The sequence below is a fragment of the Crocodylus porosus genome, unplaced genomic scaffold (genome assembly GCF_001723895.1).
Source record: "Crocodylus porosus isolate Cpor-Errol unplaced genomic scaffold, CroPor_comp1, whole genome shotgun sequence".
Taxonomy (NCBI): Eukaryota; Metazoa; Chordata; order Crocodylia; family Crocodylidae; genus Crocodylus; species Crocodylus porosus.
The window spans coordinates 3,979,774-4,000,045 of record NW_017728950.1 but is presented as its reverse complement, the minus strand read 5'-3'; the positions used below and the strand labels follow the sequence as shown (position 1 = coordinate 4,000,045).

Genomic DNA, 20,272 nt, shown 5'->3' with positions numbered 1-20,272 from the left:
TGTAGCCTGTCCTCGTAGGGCCTGCCCTGCTGCCTCCTGATCATGCGAGTGGCCCTCCTCTGGACCCTCTCCAAGTTGTCCACATCCCTCTTGAAGTGCGGCGCCCAGAACTGGATGCAGTACTCAAGCTGCGGCCTGATCAGTGCTGCATAGAAGGGGAGTATCACCTCCCTGGACTTCTTTGAGATGCATCTTTGGATGCATGACAAGGTGCAGTTGGCCTTGTGGCCAGTGAGGAAGGTGATAGCGAAGAAGTGCTTGGATCCAGTTTTTCATTTCTATACATTCTGTTATTGGGGTCCTTTGAAATGATGTAGGATTTTGATACATAAAGATGAAAGAGTGTTAATTGGACTTAGTTGATACATTTATAAACAACTCCTTGATTAAATCAAATATTCTATTAAAATATTGAACAAAATGATTGAGACCAAAATTAGATTATTGTTGTTTATATATCATCCAAGCCATAGTTATAGGTTGATAGCATATAGGATTTAGTCCCCCATCCTATAACAACTTTAATAACACTTAATTTTATTCTCCATTGACAAATCACATGTTTGCAGGATCAGAGCTTCTTGTTGTATTCCTGTCTCTGCCCCTGACTTTGTTGATGGCTTTAATAAAGTCATGTAACCGCTCCATCCCAAAACCTATTTGTTTTACTACTTGGCTTATCAATATGTGCTTTATGGGAGCACATGAAGCATTATTCATTTAGGTTGAAGACCATTGCTTTAAGTAATTTTCTAAATTAAGAATATTAATGGATAGACATCTACTGAAAAAATAGCACAAATGTGTTATAAGTTGACAGATTAAAGAAGAGTGAAGCAAAATAAGATAATTGGCTAGTTACCTCAAGGATCTATACACAAATGCATTGAGCCTGGGATGCAAGCAGCAAGAATTGGAAGTCTTCACATGCTCATAGAACTACAATATGATTGGAATAACAGAGACAAGTAGGGAAGAAGAAGAGGGGGATTTGCATTTATGTAAAAGACCTGCATGATTGCTTAGAGATCCAGTATTAAACTGGAGACAGGTCTGTTAAAAGTCTGTGGGTTAGAGTTGGAGGGCAAAGCAACAGATGTGATTTCATGGTGGGTATCTGCTATGGACCACCAGAGCAGGAGGATGAGGTGGATGTGGCTTTCTTCATACAGCTAGTGGAAGTGTCTCAATTGCAGGCCTTGGTTCCCATGGCAGACTTCAATCACTCTGACATCTTCTGGGAGGGCAATACAGGAGTTCATAGACAATCCAGGAAGTTTTTGGACAGTGTTGGTGACAACTTCCTGGTGCAAGTGTTGGAGAGGCCAACTACCGGCTGTGTTCTTCTTGATCTACTGTTCAGAAACAAGGAAGAATTAATGGGGAGTGTGGAAGTGGCTGGCAACGTGGACAGTAGTGACCGTGAGATCATTGAGTTCATGATCCTGAGAAAAAGGAAAGGAGGACAGCAGAAAAGTAAGGACCCTGGACTTCAGAAAAACAAACTTTGACTCACTCAGGGAACTGATGGGCAGGTTCTCCTGGGAGGTCAGTCTGAGGGGAAATGGAATCCAGGAGAGTTGGCTGTACTTTAAAAAAACAATCCAAATACACAGAAAGACTAGCAAGTATGTCAGAAAACCAGCTTGGCTTAGCAGGGAACTTTTCAGTGAGCTAAAACAAAAAAGAAAGCTTACAAAAAGTGGAAATTTGGCAAATGAATAGGGAGGAATATAACAATATTACTTGGGCATGCATGGATAAAATCAGGAAGGCCAAATCACAATTGGAGTGATATGAAGGGTGACAAGAAGGGTTTCTCAAAGTATATCAGCAACAAGAGGAAGATCAAGGAAAGTGTAGATTCCTTACTGAATAGGGGAGGCAACTTAGTGACAGATGAGGAGGAAAAGACTAAAGTACTCAATGTCTTTTTCACCTCAGTCTTCACAGGCAAGGTCAGCTCCCAGACTACTGCATCTGGCAGCATAGTCTGGGAAGGAGGTGGGCAGTCAACAGTGGCAAAAGAACAGGTTAGGGATTATTTAGCAAAGCTGGACATGTACAAGTTCATGGGGTTGTATGGGATGCACCCAGGGATTCTGAGGGAGTTGGTTAATGTGATTGCAGAGCTTCTGGCCATTATATTTGAAAACTCATGACAATCAGGGAGGTCCTGGGTGGTTTGAAAAGGGCAAATATACTGCCCATCTTTAAGAAAGGGAAGGAGAAGGATCCATGGCAGTACAGTACAGTCAGCTTTACCTCAGTACCTGGAAAGATCATGGAGCGGATCCTCAAGAAATCCATCTCTAAGCATTTAGAGGAGAAAAAGGTGATTACAAAGAGTCATCATTGATTCACCAAGGGCAAGTTATGCCTGATCAACCTGATTGCCTTCTATCATGAGATGACTATCTCTGTACATGCAGGAAGAGCAGTGGACATGATATACCTTGACTTCATCAAGGCTTTTAATATGGTCTCCCATAACATTCTTGCAAGCAAGCTAAGTTAGTATGGATGACTGGACTGTAAGGTGGATAGAAAACTGGCTAGATAGGCTCAGAGGGTAGTAATCAATGGCTTAATGCCTAGTTGGCAGCCAGTATCAAGTGGAGTGTCCCAGGGGTTGTTCCAGGGACTGGTTTTGTTTAATATCTTTATTAATCATCTGGAAGATGGGATGGAGTGCACCCTCAGGAAATTTTTAGATGGGGGAGTAGAAGATACACTGGAGGGTAGGGCTAGGATTCAGAGACACCTAGAGAAATTGGAGGATTGGAGTCAAAACAATCTCATGAGGTTCAATAAGGACAAGTGTAAAGTCTTGTACTTAGGACAGAAGAATCCCATGTACTGCTACAAACTCAGGACTGACTGGCTAAGGCAGCAGATTTTGGGGTTGTGATAACGCACCAGTGGTACCTGCTACTTTAAGAGCTAGATCAAGCAGTCAGCAGGTGTTTGATTATGGCAGCCATTTTAGAATTTTGGCCACCTATGTAAACAAGAAAAGTTTGCTGCTGAGAGGAAGGCAAGAAACATTACCTGACTGAACTACTGCATGGGAACATCTTACAGGTAGGGGCAGGAGGCCCTGGTCCTGGGCATGACTTAAAACTGCACCCTGCTGGGAGTGAGTGGTCTGGTGGAGCTCCCAGTGGTGCAGGAACCCCAGGAAGATGCCAGGCAAGTTACTACCTCGGTGAAAGGTGGGTAGAGGTGCCTTAATTCCACCCCTCTCCCTCGAGTGGGTTATAAGATTCATCTAATCCAGGGAAGGCCAGGTAAGCTTCTTGAAGCAACTGAGCCTGCTGTGGTGAATGATCCCACAGGGACAGGCATGCTTTGTGAAACACCTGAGCCAGGAATGGGGGACCCAATCCCTGAGTGGAGGCAGGAGGCTTAGACCTAACCTGAGGGACCTAACTCATCAATGCTGGGGCCAGGACCCAGATAGGGGTCAAAAGGGCCAGGGGCCCACTACGAGGGATGCCCATATAGAGCTGAGAAGCTTGGGGTTCCAACTGGTCTGAGACAGGGCCAGGACTTAAAGGGAAGCCAAAGGTACCAGGGAAGGGGCCACAGCTAGTGGGCAAAGGAGATGGTTAAATTGGGTGCCTGAAATGGCATTTGCAAGGCTTGGGCCATGGTGTAGGGCTGAAACGGATCCATGGATAGCCCCCTAATACTGGGGTATATAATGGGCAGCCTCCCCACTAATTATTACATCAATATTATTACATCAAGGCATGGCAGCTGAGAGAGGCAGGTGGCTGACCCGTAGACAGGGGGCAGGCCGATGCTTGCACCACACATGAATGCTTGCCTCTATCACAGGGGTTAAAGTAGACAATATGTTGAATATGAGGCAACAGAATGCCCTTGTTGCCAAGAAGGCTAACTGCATACTGGGCTACATTAGTAGAAGCGCTGCTAGAAGTTCAAGGGAAGTAATTATTTCCCTCTATTCAGCACTGCTGAGGCCACATCTGGAGTACTGTGTCCAGTTTTGGGCCCCCCACTATAGAAAAGATGTAGACAGATTGGAGATAATACACCAGAGGGCATCAAAAGTAGTTAGGGGCATGTTACTTATAAGGAAAGACTGAGGGAACTGGGTTTATTTAATCTGCAGAAGAGAAGAATGAGAATTGATAGCAATCTTCAGCTACCTGAAGTTTGATTGCAAAGAGGATGGAGATAGACTGTTCTTGGTGGTAGCAGATGACAGAACAAGGAGCAATGTTGTCAAGTTGCACCAAGGGAAGTTTAGATTACATATTAGGAAAGACTTTCTCATGAGGAGGGTAGTAAAGTACTGGAACAGGTCACATAGAAAGGTGGTGGATTCTCCATCCTTGGAGGTTGTTAAGAACCAGCTAGACAAAGCCTTGCCTGGCATGATTTAGTTGGGGATGGTCTTGCTTTAGGGGGGGGGTTGTATTAGATGACCTCCTAAAGTCCCTTCCAATCTTCATGTTCTACAATTCTGTGAAAATCACAATACTTAAGTAAGTTTTGTTTGACTGCTTCCATCCAAACAGTTATGAGGGATTATTATCATTGAACTCTGTTAGTAATAAATATTTTAATTGTGCCACATCTGTCAAGAGAATTCATTTGACTATCAACACAGCTTTTATTTTTAATGTTCTCTACTATGAATTCATAATTTCTACATTTCTTTTTTCCTTCTTCCTCTTAAAGGAGCTGGTGGTTGGTCTCCTCTTGTGTCCAACAAATATCAATGGCTCCAGATTGACCTTGGGGAGAGAACTGAGATCACTGCTGTTGCTACTCAAGGTGGATATGGGAGTTCAGACTGGGTAACGAGCTACCTCCTGATGTTCAGTGATAGTGGAAGGAACTGGAAGCAGTACTGTCAAGAAGAAAGCATTTGGGTATGTTTCTTTAATGATATATGCTGAGTTTCAATAGAGGAATTTAAGCACTTGCAACATATGTTGCTCCAATCCTGTAATGCAGAGCACTGGAATTTAAATAATTACTTTGAAAGTGCTTTCTAAGTTAATAGTTAAAGATAAAAAGTAATTTTATTTTCTACAAGATAAAGTTTTAAAAATCATTTAATGTTAGTCCATTAGAAGCCCAGAGGGCCTGTTCCAAGGAATGAGATGATAATTCAAAATCTCTTTTGTGATGCCACATGCAGTTAAGTGGATGTCATTCATTGTTATGTTTACTGTGTTCAATTTGTTAAAAAACAAAACAAATACAGTATTTTACTTGTCTTATTTCTCTGGAGCTTTTAACCATAATGCTTTTTCTGTAAACAAATAGAAACCCTGATCTTTTAAAAAATAAAACAAGCACTGGGTAGGACGAAGCAGAGCTTTTATTTTAATTCCTTTCTGAACCAAAATGCAGTTCCAGATGCTTCAGCTTCTTTTCTCCACTAGTTACTGTTTAGTGATAAATCTTGTGAATGGCTCAACACCCTCCACTTCTACTTCATTCAGTGAAAGTGAAGAAATCTCAGCATCTCACAGATACTTAAAGTCTCAGATCCATATTAATACCTTAACTGTGAAATTCTAGATCATGGGAGGACTCTTCTTCATCCTGAGTGGTATCACCTTATGGTCTGAAGCAGGAATATTGATAGTGATACTATATTTTTAACATTGTTATTGTGATTTCTGTCCTCTCTCTGATCTATGTTTGAATTTTTCTAAGCTTTTGTCTTCAGTAATTTCTTGATGTAATTAAACACTATGTCAAAATATATTCTACTTTATGCATTTTAATTCTGTTGACTTTTAATTTTAATTCTATTCTATTATTGTCAAGGCCCTATCTATGGTATAATAAGATTATGCAGTGGCATAACTTGTTGCCTAATTATCATTCTTTTTGAATTTGCAGCATACTTATGCTTCACAATGTATTTTCATAACAAAGAAAAATAAATGAGTTTCTAATCCATATACTGAGTAGAGGAGGAATCACCCCTTCAATTGTTAAATTAACATAAACTGCTACAATATTGTTTTCTTAGGTCTGAATGATTCTATAAACCTGAGAGGTAGGAACTGTTCATCCACTGCAATAAGATGTTCATTCTGTAACATAATAGAGATACTTCTGCCATTGCAGAAACAGACAAAAAGATAGTAAGGAAGAGTTGTTAAGGTTTACTCAAGTTGAAAAATAAGACATCTAATTTTCTTTCTTCACACTTAATAACAAATTGTGTTTTACTGCTTTTAATATACTGTACCGGAGGAGGGAGTGGATTTCAAAGGGGTAGTGATGTAGAAGTCTGGATTAGCAGTTACCAACTTCAGGGGCACCTTTTGTTGACCTTTATTTTTTTTGAATTTGCTTCTTGTTGAACTCCTTTACCTTTACATTGTTTTATTTGGAAAGGAGTTGTTCTGAACTTTGTATGAAGCTCTTCGATCTCTAATTACTTGATAAGGTTGCTTTTGACCTTTTCTATTTTTAGTAACACTTTACTCAGGTACTGTGACCAACCTCAAATGCAGTATTTAAGGTGAGGGCATGTAATTGAATTAGAATTTCTTTATAATATTTTCTGCTTTATTTCTGTACTTTTCTTAACAGCCCCCTCTAAAATATTTAGGGCTACCTGCCTAAGATGCTTTATCTTTTTTTTTCTTTGATTGAAAAAATAGCTTCTGAGTTCATCAATGTGTACAAACTGTTTGCAGGGGTAACTTAGTTCAGAGTGTGTGTGTATTTTATGTATCTATATCACACACACACACACACACACACACACACACACACACACACACACACACACACACACACACACACACACAGAGCCCAACTAAATTTTGTGAAAATTTTCTTTTGCCAGGAATAGTAAATCCATTAATCTTACCAGAAGCATTTGACACTTCATTATTCTCTTCTTTTAAAGGTTATTATTACTAAACATCCTCAGTCACTTTACTAATGGATGCAAATTGTGGCTGTAAAGATACTGACCCCAGTGAGGTAGATGGAAGCTTACTACCTTAGTGGTATGGCCACCAGTGTAACTGCACCTCAGGACTGAAAAATATATCTTTTATGTGCTTTGGAAGGGCATTTCCTTGTATCAGAGGAAAAAACAATACTCTTTGATATAGTGTAACTTTGTCTTCTATAGCAAAGAACCCTCTTTGCAAGAGAAGTTGGTATGTGTCCACTTCCTCCCTGTCTCCAGCAATTTTGATTACTACTGATCAGGCATTAGGCCTGTAAAACTGAAATAGTGGTCACCAGTACTACTAGTATGGGTTTGGATGGAAAGGCTCCTTTTGTCCCTCATCCATGCAGAGCTGCCCTTCAGTTCCTTTCTTTGTTATCATTTGATTACTTAAACATATACTTTTGCTGCTAGATTCCAACCCATAAAAAAGTTCATCTATCATTACACAGATACTAGTTGTTCCTTAAGAAAAGACTTTGGAAAGATGAAAGAAATTATGGTAACCTGTGTTTATGTTGTATTTTTATTAACTCTTTGAGGCATTTTAATAGATAACCAAGGGTAATGTTCTATGATGTACTCTCAAGTGTCCTTTAAATCTATCGTTTATAATTTTTTCGACTATTTTTTCTTGGAGCTGAAGTAACATTTAAAAAACTATAATTCCTGAGATCATTCTTAACATCTTCTCAGAAATTGGGTACAATTCTAACCAACCTGCTATTCTCAAATGAAGCAGCTGTTATAAATGATAAAAATGCATATTCTTTCACAAAACCTGTTCCTTATAAATGGATTCAGTTAATCTTCAAAAGAGATTAACTCCACTCAGATTAATTTGAGATATTCTTTTATTTTACTTTTAAATTGTTAATACATTTGAGCAGTGAAAACTGCTTGTCTTAACATGTCTTTCAACCCCCTTGTATTTTCCAAATTTTATAAGAAATAATCTCAGATATTCTGGGAGGCTTCCCTTTTGTATTTTAGTTTTTGCCACTAAAGTGAACCATGGTTATAAAGATGAGTGCTCATATATATAACCATCTGATCTGTACCCTGGAGAAGGTAGTAACCTTTCTTCATTATTCTTTCAAACTTGCAGGAGACATGGAGTAGAATGATAAAACAATGGAGGTAGTTTTTGTTGGCTCTGAATTTAGGACCCAGATGCCTTGTTTAAGGGGAGAGGGTCAGCCACGACCTTTCCATTTGAAAATAGGCAAATTTATTGATACACAGTGATAACAGAAAACAAGCAATACAAATAATAAAGCAGTTCTATATATCTACCAAATCCTAGGGCTGTCATCAGAGTCAAAGTACATCTGGAGGAGGAGGACCCAGGCAAGACAGGCAAGACAGGGAGGGATAGAGAGGGAAGTACACTTTGTTACTCTTTAAGTCTCTGCTTTTGTATTCTCCTTCCCATCTGATGACTCCTGATGACTTTCGATCCATGACTGTCACTGGGTGGTGTCTGTGTGGTTGTCATATGTCCACGTAGCTCATCACATGCACACATACTAATTTTGTCTTTCTGGGTCTTCTCCTAAGTTGGTCTATTCCCCCAAAACTGGGAATCAGGCCCCCCTGCTCTGGGGCCTTGTTTGCTGTTACCACCTTATCTTATGTTATGCAACAGTATAGTACATGCCTCTCTCTTTCCCAGGCTATGTGTCTGTGTTGGCCTTGTATTACACAGCCAGTCTGCTCTGAATGTTCTGTGAAACTCTCTATGTATGAGATCCAGGCTTTTTAGAAATCAGATAACCCCTGCTGCCTATCCTGAACCATTCTAACACACACACACACACGCGCGCACGCACGCACACACACACACACACACACACACACACACACAGATAAATCTATCTATATCTATAGCTAGCTAGCTAGCTAGATCCAGGGTGAATATTGTTTTGTATTTTTTTTGTGGATCCACTGATACAAATACTAACATTCATATAAAAATATTTTAATTATTCTTTATTCAGTGACACTGATTATTTTCATTAGCATGCCACTTTATTCTCTCTTCAACATCATTAATTAGATATTCTTTTAAAAAAATAGAGTAAGAATTATTTTAAACAACAACTTTGCTGTATCCAATACTTTTTTTTCTAAAAAATGTGGAGAAGAGAAAAAGAGAATATAAACAAGAAAGACCCTTCATCAACTGATAGTCTTAACAGGAACTCGCATGACAGCTGTGGTAGCAAAGATAGGAAAGGAGACAAACATCCCAGAGTAGTAAAATAGGTTAGAGATTACTTAGAGAAGCCAGATGCTTTAAGGTTGGCAGGGCCACATGGGTACGCCCTAGATACTGAAGGAATTGGTTGAGGTTATTTTGGAGTCATTGACTATTCTTTTTGAGAACTCCTTGGAGGTTCAGCGTGGTTCGTGATGACTAGAAAAGGGCACCTATAATGCCCACATTTGAGAAGGGGAACAAGGAGGACCTAAGGAACTACAGGGCAGTCATCCTGACCTGAATATCTGGAAATATCATGGAGTATGTTTTCAAAGAATCTATAGAGAAGAATAAGGGGATCAGAAACAGCCAGCATGTCATGCCTGATCAACCCAATTTCCTTTTATGATAAGGTGATGGGTTCTTTGGATGAGGAGTGAGCAGTAGATGTAATTTGCAAGGCATTCAACAATGTCTCTCTCCCAATATCCTCACTAACAAGCTAAAGGAATACAGCCTATATTAACTAAATAGGATACATACATGGTTGGATCATTGTGCTCAACAAGTAATCTTCAATGGCTCAATGCATAGCTGGGAAGAAGTATTATATGGTATTCACCAGGGGCCTGTTCTGAATCTAGTGTTATTTAATGCCTTCATTAATGATTTGGATGATGTAATCAAGTGCACACTTAGCAAACATGCAAATGACACCAAGTTCAATCTAGTGGAGGGATCTCATTCTAAGATCTAGAATGACCTGAATAGACTGGGAAAAATGGTGTACAACCAAGCATATGAGATTCAACAAGGAGAAATGCAACTGTACTTGGGACAAAATAATTGCATGCACAAACTGCAGTTCTAGAAAAGGACGGACCTGGAGTTACAGTAGACCATGAGCTGAATATGAGCCAACAGTGTGCTCTTGTGGCAACAATGTCAATGGTATAATTAATTGTATCAACAGAAGTGTATTTCTGGATCAATGGAAGTGATGCTTCCTCTCTGTTCAACACTGGTGAGGCCTTACCTGGAGTACTGCATTCCATTTGGGCCACAAACATAAAGAAGGATGTTGACAGTTTGGAAAGAGGCCAGCACAGAGCAAGAAAAAAATATTAAGGCCTGGGAAGGCAAGACTTACAAGGAAAGGCTGAAAGAAGTAGGGTCATTTAGTTGGCAAAGAAAAGACTGAGAGGGGAATTGATAACAGTCTTCAAATACATGAAAGGTGATTACAAAGCAGAGGAAAATGGGCTTTATCTGTGGGTTGTAGGGGAAAAGCCTAGAAGCAATGGCCTCAAGCTTCATCAGGGGAGATTTAGGTTGGAGATGAGGAGAATCTTTCTGACTGCATATAGTCAAGGATTTTTACAGGTGATCTTAAAAAAACTGTGGAATCTCCATCCTTAGAAATTTTCAAAAGCAAGTTTTTGGTACTGAAGAATGCATTTTATGCAATGGGTCATCAGAAGATATGAAGGGTGGAAAACACAATTTCTTTCCAGTTATAGTGTACCAGTTTCCTTTTCTGAGAGAAAGTGAAAAGGCCTGTACTTTCAAGCTTTTCAAACAATTTGATTCTTTATCCATTCTAAGGCTTTATTTCAGCTTCCATCACTACTGTTATCATAGCTTCTCAAATCTAAACTTCCAACAGAGAAAAGGCATAAAAATTACTGGCAGTAAATAGTAAAACTGTTCAACAGAATGCAGTGAAGTCACAGTTGCTTTTTATAACATAGGAGGAAATGCACATCTGCAAAAGTGCCTCTTAGAACAAGCAGAAATATAATTTAATAAGATAGATCTGGGGGGCAACTTCCCATGTGAGGTTTTCCCTTATTCTTTTTATCCTATCTTAAATTATTACCGAAAGTTTATTTAATGAGAAATATCTCTCTCATATATTTGACAAGCTAAAATTTTACATGAAGTATTATTATATAATAAAGTGATGCATTTTTTTCAGAAAGCTTTCCTGAAACTTTGTAGGAGCTTTCTGTACTATTACCATAATCATTGCCTCCTGCAGGAAGCCTGAGAAGGGTCACTGGGAGTGGAAAAATTCTATATTGAACAGAATTACTTTGCAGCATGCTCCTTCATTCCCCTTTAAAATTAATTGACTGTTTCACCTCAGACATGTAGACACATGTATATGCTGAAAGCCCTGATATCTGTGGAGGAACACTATGTCACTTTTCTGGGCAATCACTGCTTAATGCATCTGGACATCTGATCATTGACACCAAGGAGAAAACTGAACTTCTGAATGAATACTTTGCATCTGTATTCCACCAGTCAAAGAGTGATAGCCTGCTGAATGCAAGTATAACACAGAATAGTCAGAGTAGGGATGATCACCTACCAGCAGTCATTGTAGAGCTGGTGAAAGAACAGCTAGAGAGGCTGGATAGCTGTAAGTCAGCAGGACTGGATGAACTCCATTCAAGAGTGCTGAATGAACTAGCTAAAGTCATCACAGGGCCGCTACCAAACCTCTTTGAGAATTTTTGGTGCTCAGGAGAGGTCCCAGAAGACTGTAATAGGGCCAATGTTGTGCCCATTTTCAAGAAGGGGAGGAGATAAGACACAGGGAACTACAGGCCAATCTGCCTGAGCTCAATCCCAGGAAAAATCCTTGAAAAATTTCACAAGGTGTACATATGCGATAAGCCAGTAGAAGGCAACATTCTGAATGGCAGCCAGCATGGTTTTGTTGTAGGTAGGTCATGTCTGACTAACCTCATCTCCCTCTATGACCAGGTTACTCAAGGTAGATGAGGTTGACATCATTTACTTGGACTTCAGGAAAGCCTTTCACTTGGTGTCCCATGAGGCTCTCAAGGTAAAACTAGGGGACTGTTGGGGTCAGACCCAGACAGTATTGATAGACAGATCTGAGTTGACCTGGTAGAAGGTAGCCAATGGGGTCCCACAGAGGTTGGTAATTGGACCCATGCTTTTCAACATCTTCATTAATGATCTGGTTGTGGGTTGAAAAGTACACTGGCAACATTTGCCAATAACACTAACCTCTGGGGGATTGAGGCCATGCATCAGGGTAGGCTGACAATCCAGCTGGACCTAGACAGATCACTTAGATTGGCAGACCACAGCCAGATGCTGATCAACACCGGGAAGTGTAAAGTGCTCCGTCTGGGAAGGAAAAATCTACAATAAACTTACAAGCTTGGTGCTACTATGCAAGCTAGCACCATGTCTGAAAAAGATCTGGGGGTCATAATTGACCATAAAATGAATATGAACCACCAGTGTGTTGCTGTAGTTAGCAGAGCAAACAATATGCTGGCATGCATCAACTAATGCATCTCAAGCAAAACTAAGGAAGTTATTCTCCTGCTCTACTTGGTTTTGGTGAGGCCACGGTTGGAGTACTGCATCCAGTACTGGGTGCCACACTTCAAAAAGGATGTGGAAAAGATTGAGTAAGTCCAGAGAAGAGCCACTCATATGATTACAGGCCTGAAGAGTAAGCCATACAAGGAAAGGCTAACAGACATGGGACAATTCTAAGGCCTAGAAAATTGAAGACTTCAGGGGGTTTTGCTGGCAGCTTACAAATATACCAGGGGAGAGCATCAGGGACAAGGAAAACAACAATTCACCAAAGCGTCCCAGGGGAAAACCAAGAGGAATGGTCATAAACTCCTACAAGAATGTTGCAGACTGGATATGAGGAAACACTTCTTCACGGTTTTAGACTCTGGAATAGACTCCCAGTAGGGGCGGTGCAGGCACCTACCCTGGAGGTCTTCAAAAGGAGGCGGGACAGACACCTTGCTGGGGTTATTTGATCCCAGCAGTCTTTTCTACCCATAGCAAGGGGGCTGGACCTGATGTTCTCACAAAATCTTTTCCAGCCCTAAACTTTTGTGGATCTGGACACATCAAAAATGTAATTTCCTAATGTAGACTGGTACCATGTAAATGGCAAATACTGCTTCAAGATGGAATAACTTTTTAGTAGATCCCTTTCCAGACTCATAATGCAGATCTTTTTAGTGCACTAAAAATGTTCCTCCAGTCTTTGCTATACCCCTAGGTGACTCCTTTCCTATCTGCTCCATACTTGGTGAGTAAGTACATCATGTAGGGAGATCACAGATATAGAATGTCTCTCTTCTCGCTTTTTTTAAATTTTTTTTGGAAATGGTGTATTCCCTGTATGGACCTCAGCAGAACAGAGGTCAGTTCTGCTATGTATTATTATACTGAAATAAGGTATAGCATACCTTATTCCAAAATGCTTATATTAGCAATGGAATGAACACCCAGCATTAGAATGGGATCTTGCTTTGGTTTTCCAGGATAAAAGAAACAGTTTAACCCAAATTAACTTTACTTAATTCAAGTTATACATAATAACTAAACTGGAACTAACCTCACTCTATCTAGAGCATTCTCCCAAGAAAACACATTCAGGTTTTGTCAGTTTGTACATCTTATGCATAAAATAACCCAAAATTTACCTGTCTCAGCAGCAATCATTATACTTCCCCTTTCAGTAAGTTAATGAGTATGTTAGAAATTATACAAAATGAACCTGCATGCTTTAAAACATCTGTATTTTTGTGTACAAAAGGACACAGCACAACAGACAAGCAAATATAATAAACACATTCTAACTTAGCATATAAATTGCTAAGCTCAGCACTGACTTTAGAAAAGAAGAGAATAATAGTGCCGAATAATTGTACCTTAAGTTGAAAAATGCTGTAACCTCTTAAACAAAGTATGTATTTTTAACTGAAAAGAACAAGAATCATAAATAGAATATAACAGCATTTGGTCACAAATCTTTTTCAAGCTGTGTCAGTACATAGTTTGGTTTGTGATAAATTTATGTGTTTAGACCGTCTTTTTGAAAAAGCCTTTCCAAAATAGCAAGAGTTGGTCTCAATGTCAGCCTCATCACCTATCAAAATTCTATACTCTCCCCAAAACAAAAACATTTAATAAGAAAAAAGACACCAAAAATCAAAACAGAGAGACCAGCAAAAATGCAATGGCAATAACAAAACTAAGTAATTTCTATTAGGCTAGAGACTTTGCCACTGATACTGATTTACATGGTAAGTGGTCACATCCTATAGTGATGGGAATTGCTCTAAGGCTTAAAGACAGATAAATAGATCAGAGATGTTCCCATTCTCATTGAAGTCATTGTGACTTTAACATTGAATTAAATAAAAATAGCATCAGGAACAAGATGCTTTAATGCATCATGAAACACACATAATCTGGCCACATAGGAAATGATCAAAAAGCGAGCTCTTAAGGGAAGGCATTGTTGAAGGGAACACACGCACACACACAAAAAAGTTTGAACTTGACACTCTCTTAAAGTTTGTCTGTAAAGATTTTAATCTTCAAAACAGGTTTCACTTTATTGTATCATCAGGACAAATTTAGAAATAGACTTTTTTCCAGAAAATGATTGTAACAATGTGGAATAGACTGTTGGACACTTATTACCCCCTCCTTTTATTTTTATATATGAAAAATAAATTATCCCCATATTTCATACACATGAAAACACACATTCTATTACAAATCTTAAATTTTAATCAAGCATATGTCTGTATATGTATCTATGAATGATAATAAATCTCTTGACCGACCGACCGACCAACCAACGTGTCTACCTTGACATACTAAGGGCAGAAAAGGAATCACTACTTCATGCTATTTATAAATGTAAATAACATGTATATTATATCATGTATCGTAAATATATAAAGGACATGAAATAATGGTTCTTTTTCTGCTCTTAATATATAGGTAACCACTGATACTCATGGTGTATGTGTAAGAGGTCTAGTCACGTGCCCAGTTAATCTATTTGTGTCCGACCATCCCAATTCACGAGCGACATGCCTTGTTACAAGTTTCACAGATCTATGTGTTTGAGTTGAAGTCCAAGTTTACAGAACGCTGCTTCCTTCTTTCTCGCTTTCCTTACATCTGCTGAATCAAAGCCACTTCATGCTAAGCTGCACTCAGTGTCAGATATTCCCTCCAAATTGGATAGGATTCTTCACACTTCTCCCAGCTTTCTATGCTGATGTTGAATGACTTCCTATCATTTTTGCATGTGTTGTGCTAACACCATAGAGAGCAATCCCACTTCCTAGAGCCATCTCAAATCTCGCTGTACAAAATATTCTTGGGGTATAGTCTCCTAGCATTAACCTGAAGTGGCTGTGCCATCACAATCTTGTCATCTTGATAGTAGTTTCTAAGTGTGTCAGTCTTATGCATTCCAGTGTGTCGGTCTTATGCATTCCTGTGTTCAGTATTTTGTCTTCCCGCTTTATTTTCAGGATCTTAGAAAGGCATTGCATGTGAAAGCTGTTCAGTCCCCTGATGTGCCTAGAGTATGTAGTCCATGTTTCTGAACCATAAGGCAGGGATGACAGTCTCATAGATTTGCATCTGCACCTTAGTTGATAGTGTGCTGTTATTCCATGCGTATTTCTGTAACAGTCTGAAATTTTTAGCTGCTTTTCTGATTCTGTTAGTCAATTCAGTCTTAAGATCAAGACTGCTGCTGAGTGTAGATCCCAAGTGGCAAAATCTGTCAGTGATACCAAGAGATTTACTCTCCAGAGTGATGTAAGGCATTGGTACATGATCAAATTCTTCAGATAATTGTCAACCCCAAACTGTTGCATGGTGCAGAAAATCTACCCAAGAGATTTTGCAGGGAAGATTCACTGTGGATGACCAAAGCTGCATCATCTGCAAACAGGAAGTCTCTCAGAACCAGCTATTTAATTTTGGTTTTTTCTCTAAACCTTGTGATGTTGAATAAGCCTCCATCTAGTCTGGTTCAAAGATAAATGTCATCATTGCTGTCCATGCATGCATGAAGAAGCAGGAATGAAAAGTAGATGTTAGAGAGCACAGGAACTAAGACACCCATTTCACCTCAGTATTGATATCAAAGGCATTTAGTCTTTTTATTTGATTTTATTTTGCCCTTAATATAGTTTACATGCATTTTTTTGCTGACTCAGAGGTGAATAGTAGAAGTGGGCTTCATTATTTTTTGCTTAAACATCTGATGTGGGACCAAGCAAGAAACTAAAACCCATCTGAAATACAAAAGATTGACCATAAGTGAAAAAGGTTGTCTAATGAAGTCTTCAGTGGACTCAGACAGCTGTAAAATTTGCTTAGTCTGTTATTTCACTTGAAATTAGGAGAACCACACAGCTCTAGGTTAATAATTCATGATAAACAGTACATTCAATTATTCTTTTCCACCTTTTTTGTTTGTAAATTGTATGCAAAAAGACAGTGACACAAAAAATATCTGAGCTCTTTACAGTGAACCAAAAGGTTACAAGGATGTTTCAATTACCCAATTAGATAAGTTTATCTACTAAGATGTGGTTTCCAAGGTAAATGCAAAGTCTGAAATCAGTTTTCCATGATATTTAAGAGGTACTTTCTAAATACCTTGTTAGCAAGTAACGTGTTAGCAAGTAATATTATTCATGAGAATATTCATGGTAGAAAATGTAAGACAGACATGAGAATTAGGAAAAGGAATGATTTTTAAAAAAACCTAAATTGGAAGTTTATTTTGTCATGATTCAATGAGTTTTTTAGGGAATAATAAACTTGATACAGGTTTTGTTAAATAGTCTGGATTGGCCAGAAGAGCCCACATTTCTTGTGACCCTGAAAGGCTGATTCATTTCCCTACTTGGAAGAAATTCAGGTGTGGGAGTTGACTGTGGCCACATGTCATTGGTCATGGAGTAAAATTTACAGTGGCAAATACATGTTTTAGGATGTTAAGACCCATTGGTTTTAATGCAACAAAAGGCACTTTCAAAAATTTTACCCATAATCCACTACATGAATTATGCTTGCAGTAGGATTCTAACCATAGACCTGTAGAGATATGACTCAAAGGATTTGAATGCCGTGGTATAGCATATTGCCGTATTCAAATCCCAATAGTTGTGAGCAGATTGTGAACCATGTTTTAAACCAGGGTGTTCAACTTTTGATCCCCACCACCTCACCCTCCTTATAGAGGCTGCAGAGACTGCCTGGCACCCACAGCCCATGCTGCTCCACCCTCAGAAGCAGAGGTAGGAAGGGAAGCCAGAGGAGGAAAACCCTCAGACCCCAGCAACAGCAGGAGTAGTGGAAGAGCGCTGGTTAGGCAGGAGCCCAGGGCTATGTGTTAACCCTTTGCAAGTGCATGTGGGCAGTGGGCTTGCAGTTACACAGCCCTACTCTAAGTAATGGTGGTGGAAACTCAAGAAGTTTTCACGTGGAAACCAAAGACAGAAAGAGGAGTAGCCAGAAAGAATTACGGGTGGAAAGAAAAACGAATATGCTCTAGAGGGAAGGGTAGTACAGGTTTCCCTGGATTTATGCAGTGCATACGTTCCTGGGGAACACTGCATAAATTGAATTTGCATAAAGTGAACGTACTTTATAATGTAAGAAATAGGGATAGGTTCCCCTGCTGGCTGCTCCAGGGCTGGCTGGGGTGAGTGCAGACAAGTGGAGGCCTGGGCGGTACGGGGTGTGGCACTCACCCCAGCCCCAGCTGCAGCAGCCCCGGAACTGCTCTGAAGCCCCCAGGGCTCTGCCCGTCCCCACTCACCCCAGCTCCTGCTGCAGCTGTCCCGGGAACAATTGCACCATGCTCTGGCGCTGGCAGCTCCTGGGGCCACTGCAGCCAGGGCTGGGGTGGAGACAGGCAGAGCTCTGGGAAGCACCTGGAGCCACTGAGCTTGCAGCGGCTGCCGGCCCCAACCTGCTCTCATCTGGCTGCAGGCAGCTGCCTCCCCTGCTGCAGCAAGGGGAGTGGTAGCACGGCCTGCTTGTAGCTGCTGGGCTCCACCATGCCAGAGGGATTAGGGGCACGGTGCTCCGGAGGAAGCGGAGCCCCAGGGGGGTTGCGGCATAGTGCAGCCCAGCAGCTGCAAGCAGGGCTAACCTAAGAGATAGGGATTTGTATAACAGGATGAGAAACTCAAGGGTAGGAAGCCAGGGATCAGGTGCAATAAGGCGCATACTTCCAAAGGAGAGTAATAAGGAAATGAAGAATGCATTGATGACAATGACAGAAGTTATGTAAAGTATGCAATGCATATTCATCATTATGTAAATTAGGACTTTCTGACATTTATTTAAAATGTCTTGTTTTCTATTCTTAACACTTTTAATATATTTGTGGGCTTCTGCATGTACTTTGAGTAAAATGCAATCTGGCCACATTGCTATTTTTAAATGTTTAACTGCTGTTTAATAACACTGATTTAGTAGTCACAATGATTTATGCTCTGTTTAAAATAACTTATGTGAAAAGATGAATGCATGCATCAAGGTTAACGTGCTCCAAAGCAGAGGGATGGAAAAAAATGAAGCTTAATACACATGAACATAGTATAGTGTTTTATTAAAATTCAAAGAAGATATGTGATTCAATATTAAAACAATTCACAGACATATAGATATAGATATAAAAAACACACACACACATACACGTGTGTGTGTGAAATGATATATTTGTTTTAAATGTACAGATTCTGGCAGTCTTTATGTAGAGGACTTTTCTATTTCAGGCAGCTAAGGAAACTAGGTTAAAAAATAATAATACAGTATACATTCAAAATCTACATTACTTTAATATTTAAGCAAATTGAGTTATAAGCACGTGTATCAGACTTAATAAATAGTTTCCCATCACAGTTACAGAACTTTCTATATGATCAGAAGCACTGGGAATCAAATCTCAATCTCTGTGAACACTTAGATCACTGTGTTAGCTGTGATGTGGGTATGTTTAAAGGCTCAGAGAGATATTGGATAAAGGGAAAAACAGTCTCAAAGGGCTGGCTTTACTGCTGATCTGAACAATTTTCAGATTACTGCTGATCTGAACAATTTTTCTGCCAATTACCTAGAGCATCTTTGGTCAAGTTATCTCTTTTAAAGGTTTCTTTAAAAATATATCTCTCAAATCAATATCCATTTAGTTACATTTGTGTAGCATGGAGGAGACAACAAAAAGCCATAAGTCCTTTTTTATTTTCCATATTTGATTAATAGTTTTAAAGATTAAAATCCATTTGGATAAGATGGTATGCAAAGCATGCTTTGCAAGTGACAGTTTTTAAGATTCCTAAATATTACAGAAACTTATGCAGTTAGTTGAAATCTAAGTAGACAAAAAGTCTTCCTTTTTGTAACCATTCCTCATTTTAGACCCTACTTTACTGTTTCCTTAGGCAACCTTGATGTGACCCCATGTTTCTACTGTAATAATAAATGCTGAGTTAGAATAAAATCACATAAATTCTACTACTTTACTTTGTCTATTCCCAGGCTGATTTTAAATTTTTTTTTGGTTTTGTTTTGTTTTCCAAAAACACTGCAGGAAAAGCTAGCCATGATTAGAAACATAAAGTATCACATGACATTTAGTTCTCATTTTTAATTTGGGTTCACTGTTCTACACTTTCCAGGTTCCTGAAGCATCTGCTTAAAACTGATATATTTATATTTGAAAATCAATTATGATGGGCATGCAAACAGTCATTGCAGTTGGGATATGAGTGTATACATTTCATTATCTGTAGCAGACAAATAGGTTGTTGGAAAGTTTCCAGATGACTTGCAGTACAAGCAAGTCAGCATCTTGATGGCTTTGAAAAGCCAATTAATCATTATAACTAGAGCAAAATTGGTTGAGTTGAACATACTTTGAGTCCCTTAGAGATGGTAAGCATTTGTAGGTCCAGATTCAAGCTTTCTCCTTTGTTTATTCTAACCATTCTCCTTGATACAATAAAAATGAAATTCCGATTTCAGTAATAATACTTTGCCTTTACATGGCTCCAATTTAACATTTTTAATTACTATCTCCCTTAAAAATTCCAGGAATCAAGTTAACTGAAGGAAGAGCATGGAGTTTTTACTGTTCCTCACACATTGAAACAGAGGAGAACCTCTGCAAATCTCTTACTGTATGGATTTTGCATAAGTATAAAAACAGGAATTAGGTTTGATCAGTCCCATTTTAATATTCCAGTGTA

General features: G+C 39.3%; 1 protein-coding gene across 2 annotated transcripts in view; it reads left to right on the top strand.

The window, feature by feature from the left end:
- Positions 1-20,272, top strand: part of LOC109323448 (contactin-associated protein-like 4) — a 421,861-nt gene that overhangs the window by 120,938 nt on the left and 280,651 nt on the right. For both annotated transcript variants that reach the window (XM_019555012.1, XM_019555011.1), the window contains exon 3: positions 4,714-4,907. In XM_019555012.1, the coding sequence (XP_019410557.1) occupies positions 4,714-4,907 (194 nt within the window). The remainder of the gene's footprint in view (positions 1-4,713; positions 4,908-20,272) is intronic.